The sequence below is a fragment of the Miscanthus floridulus genome, chromosome 9 (assembly GCF_019320115.1).
Source record: "Miscanthus floridulus cultivar M001 chromosome 9, ASM1932011v1, whole genome shotgun sequence".
Taxonomy (NCBI): Eukaryota; Viridiplantae; Streptophyta; class Magnoliopsida; order Poales; family Poaceae; genus Miscanthus; species Miscanthus floridulus.
This window is the reverse complement of record NC_089588.1, coordinates 77,064,598-77,068,301: the sequence shown is the minus strand read 5'-3', so window position 1 is coordinate 77,068,301 and position 3,704 is coordinate 77,064,598. Positions and strand designations below refer to the sequence as shown.

The 3,704-nt window shown below is 44.2% G+C and overlaps 1 protein-coding gene across 2 annotated transcripts; it reads right to left on the bottom strand.

Moving 5' to 3' along the window:
- Positions 1-332: 332 nt before the first annotated feature.
- Positions 333-3,342, bottom strand: LOC136482185 (uncharacterized). Of its 2 annotated transcripts, none has more exons than XM_066479419.1 (2): positions 3,163-3,342; positions 333-3,042 (listed from the first exon to the last, which is right to left on the bottom strand). In XM_066479419.1, exon 2 carries the CDS (start codon positions 3,001-3,003, stop codon positions 2,059-2,061), a length of 945 nt encoding a protein of 314 aa, XP_066335516.1. In that variant the 5' UTR covers positions 3,004-3,042; positions 3,163-3,342; the 3' UTR covers positions 333-2,058. The 2 variants fall into 2 exon arrangements, with proteins under 2 accessions (XP_066335516.1, XP_066335517.1); XM_066479420.1 differs by having other exon boundaries at positions 3,180-3,342.
- Between the last annotated feature and the right edge of the window lie 362 nt (positions 3,343-3,704).

Genomic DNA, 3,704 nt, shown 5'->3' with positions numbered 1-3,704 from the left:
CTTTTATGCACTTCTGGACTTCTTTAGAACAGGATATCCCACATGAGCAACTATGGGATGTCCTGGTCAAAATTGGGAAAAGTGAAATCCAAAACATAGCCCCATTTTTCATCCCATTTTCAAATGTGCCAAAAATAGAAAAACAAATGGTCTGGATGACCATAAATAATTACACGTGCATTCAATGTAGATATTGGACTGAGATGGAACATGGTTTATTCTGAGTGTTTTCACCCCTAATAACAATGTCCCACCGAAAGTTAGTCTACTTTATTTTTTGATCCAAACCGGAGTGGGGGAGTACTAAATATTTATTAAAAGAAGGCGAGCAATAAGTTTACAAGAGCTTCACGAAACAAAGAAGGATTAAAGTTATTATATTTCTTATGGTTATGTGGATACAAAATCAATCTCAAAGGAGTCAACCTTAACTCCAACTATAATGCCCTTAGATCAACCTTTTGGTTCGATCCATTCCCAGTCAACTACCACAACTAGCAACAAGAACAAAAGATAGCCGCAGCTCACCATATGTGGGAAGACCACCAAATTGCGGCTTCCTAGCACAAAAAATTCAGTGAAAATAGATTCCAATCGACAAAGTTATCCTGGTTTTGATACAATCCTGAAGAATAAATAGGGTCCAGAGTATTTTAGAGATGTAGGGTTCACGAGGAGAAGAGCCGTCAATAGCAAGTTGGGAAATTCTGCAACGACCATTTTAGTGTTCTTTTATTTATCAATTTACAGTTTTATCCTTTTAGTCCCCACAAATTAAGTAATTACATAACAAGGCTTATACATACATACACACCAAAGGAACATGCGAGATTGTCTAACAGGCAACATATAAATCGATCTGAATGTTCCACCATGGCAAGCTTCCTCTAGTAGAACTTAATACCCGGATAAAATACACTTAGTAACATAAAATCCTTTAGGCTTTGAACATTCTGCACGATTAGATCTTCCTTGCTAAAGATATGTAATATTGCGAAGAAATCAACATGATTGGACAATCATCGACACATGGATTATTTTTAAATAATAATGGTAGCGGCAATCACTTTTCTTTCTAAACCCACTCCACGACTGTGCCCTGCAGGTGGGCAGGCACATGCGCAACCCAGGAGCTCATGAAATCTTTATTCACACTTACCCATCTCTGTACCTTCTTGCCATGTCGTTGTTTAGGACATTTCCAGCGAAGACCACAACATACCTAGGCTTTAGGCCTAACTCAACCCAAAAAACTAGCCTAATAGGTGAGGACTGCCCCTATATGTTGTGCTCTACCGACATCAATTACCGATGTGGGATTAAACCTAACAATCTCCCCCGTCACACCTTGGACCCAACTCTTCACATCACACAACCCCGTGCAATCTTCGGAAGATGTTCTACAGGCCCCGAGTCCAACGCTTCATATCACACACAACCCGTGTGACCTCCGAGACGTTAACGGGATCCCCCGTCACCATGTGACCCCTGAGATTTTCTAGGTTTTTCGACCATGGGCTCCGATACCACTTGTTAGAGTGCGTAGCGGAATACGGCTCGACTCGCTATACCCACGAGCCGGCGCCCCTCAGGCCCAGGTCCACTAGAGTCCACAACATACCCAGGTCTTGGGCCTAATTCAACCCAAAAGACTAGCCTGATAGGTGAAGGCTGCCCCCGCCTTATATGTTGTGCTCCCCCAACATCTTACCAATGTGGGACTAAACCTAACACAATCTACTACCTTTGGTATCATAAAGTCGCCCAACTGTTCAAAGCAAATTTTTGCATAGAAGCCATGTTTCACGGCCGTCCCATTGCTCATTTCTATTGCTGAACCCTCTACTCCAGGTGACAAATCTTCATAGGGGGCATGTGGAAAGAAATGCACTTCAAGTTTCAGATAAGGAAATTCACTCATGGGGCTTGTTTTGCTTTCACTATCGGCAACTGCTCCCTGCATGTTGTTCCCAATAGACAGTGCGACATGGCCTAGCAAATACACTTGGATAACGGGCTCCAAGTATATATCACATGGCACTGATTCTGATGATGAGCTTATGTAATTGTAACTTTGGGCAGAGTGATGATCTTGTTGCTGGCAACAAAGAGGGTTCGGTCGAAACCATTAGAACAGACGGTGTGAAGATTGTTCTGTTCAACACAATGGCCAAAAACAGGATAAGCATCGGACACCCAGCACAAGTCTTGTGTTGCTACCTGAGTAAGCTTTGTCTTCACAGTCTTGACTGTTGAGCCTAGGTAAGGTACGAACAGGTGCAGGCATCCGACTGCAATCCTAACTATATCTGTACTTTCCGAGAGCCGTAAGTTGAGGGCAAGAGCAAAATTATTCTCTGGTGTATTGGAATCTTCAAGTAACAATACTAGGCCAACCTCCATCCCATGCTCTTGTAGTGGACTAAAGGGTTGTAGAAGAAATGAGAGATGTTGACCATTGCTAACAAAGCAATACTTTGTTCCTTTGCCAGCGATAAGATGGCGCATAAGAGGGTCGCAAAACATGTATCTTCGTGGTGTTCCACCAAGCTCCACGTATCTCAAGAATTCGCTCGCACCTTCTGTGAACCGTTCAAATCGCTGGGCGACAGTGGATCCCTTCAGCCCATCATCGTTACCATGACTAAAGAATAATGAAACAAACGACAGGGCATTATGAGCGATCCTCTTCGGAAAGGTGGAGCTCCTTACCGCTTGCTGTACTTCTTCCTCTTCTTGTAAGCGCTGCCTACACATGCGCAGAGTGTTGTCGCACTCCTGTGAGGCGTGCTTGAGCTTGCTCCGCCAACGTAGCAGTGGCACGCTGGTAACGTTCCACTTGTTTGAGGTCTCAACGGCGGCCTCCAGCTTGATGTGTGCCATCTCCATCCTCTCTATGTTCTCCTTTGCATCTGACTTGTCCTGATAACCCTCCTTGATTCTTGATAAGACTTGGTTAACAGCCTCCTGGACCACTGCAGAACTGACCATCTCTGCTGCCATTAAGATTGATCAAACAAACCTGCTGTAGAATCGGTTGTCCTGTATGCAGAGAAAGGAAGAAAATTATTCGGTACATATATGAGCCAGATTGTCCCTGTTCATCAGATTAAAATCTATAATCGATGTTGTAAAGTGCAAGTGCGGAGAGGAAATCAAAACCTGGCGTAGTTGAACACCTGAACTAGCTGTAGTCGTCACAGAAAATCAAAACCTGGCGATGTTGTAAGTGCAAGAGCAGAGGAAACCAGAACCTGGTGAGGTTGAACTATCTGTAGGATTGATAACTTCTGAATGTGACGATATGTAGTCCTGTTTATTTGAGTAAAAAAGGTTGCAGGGTTGTGGCCAGCAACAACAAGAGTTTGTGAATCTACACAGCCCGGCCAGCCAGTTGTGTGAGCATACACACGGAGAGGTACATTATTTGAGAGCGACACCGTGGAAATTTGTCATGAGTGATATGCACACAGGAAGACTTTGAAGACTTTGGAATAGAGGGCAACAAGCACTGAGGTCGACATGGACCAGAATTGTTCATCTGTAAAACCAACCGGAGTCAAAGTCGACGGTGACTAAACGTAGAAATCTTGGCTGGATAGCTTGGAGCAAAAAGCAGAACCTGAAGCCGACGGCAAGCCCGCAGCTGCATACCATTGTCATGGGTAGGTTACCACGAGTCCACGACAAGCAGGGCCGGGGCC

What these genes read in the sequence shown, in the direction of transcription:
- LOC136482185 (XM_066479419.1), bottom strand. Translation starts at nt 3,003, where the DNA reads ATGGCAGCAGAGATGGTCAGTTCTGCAGTGGTCCAGGAGGCTGTTAAC.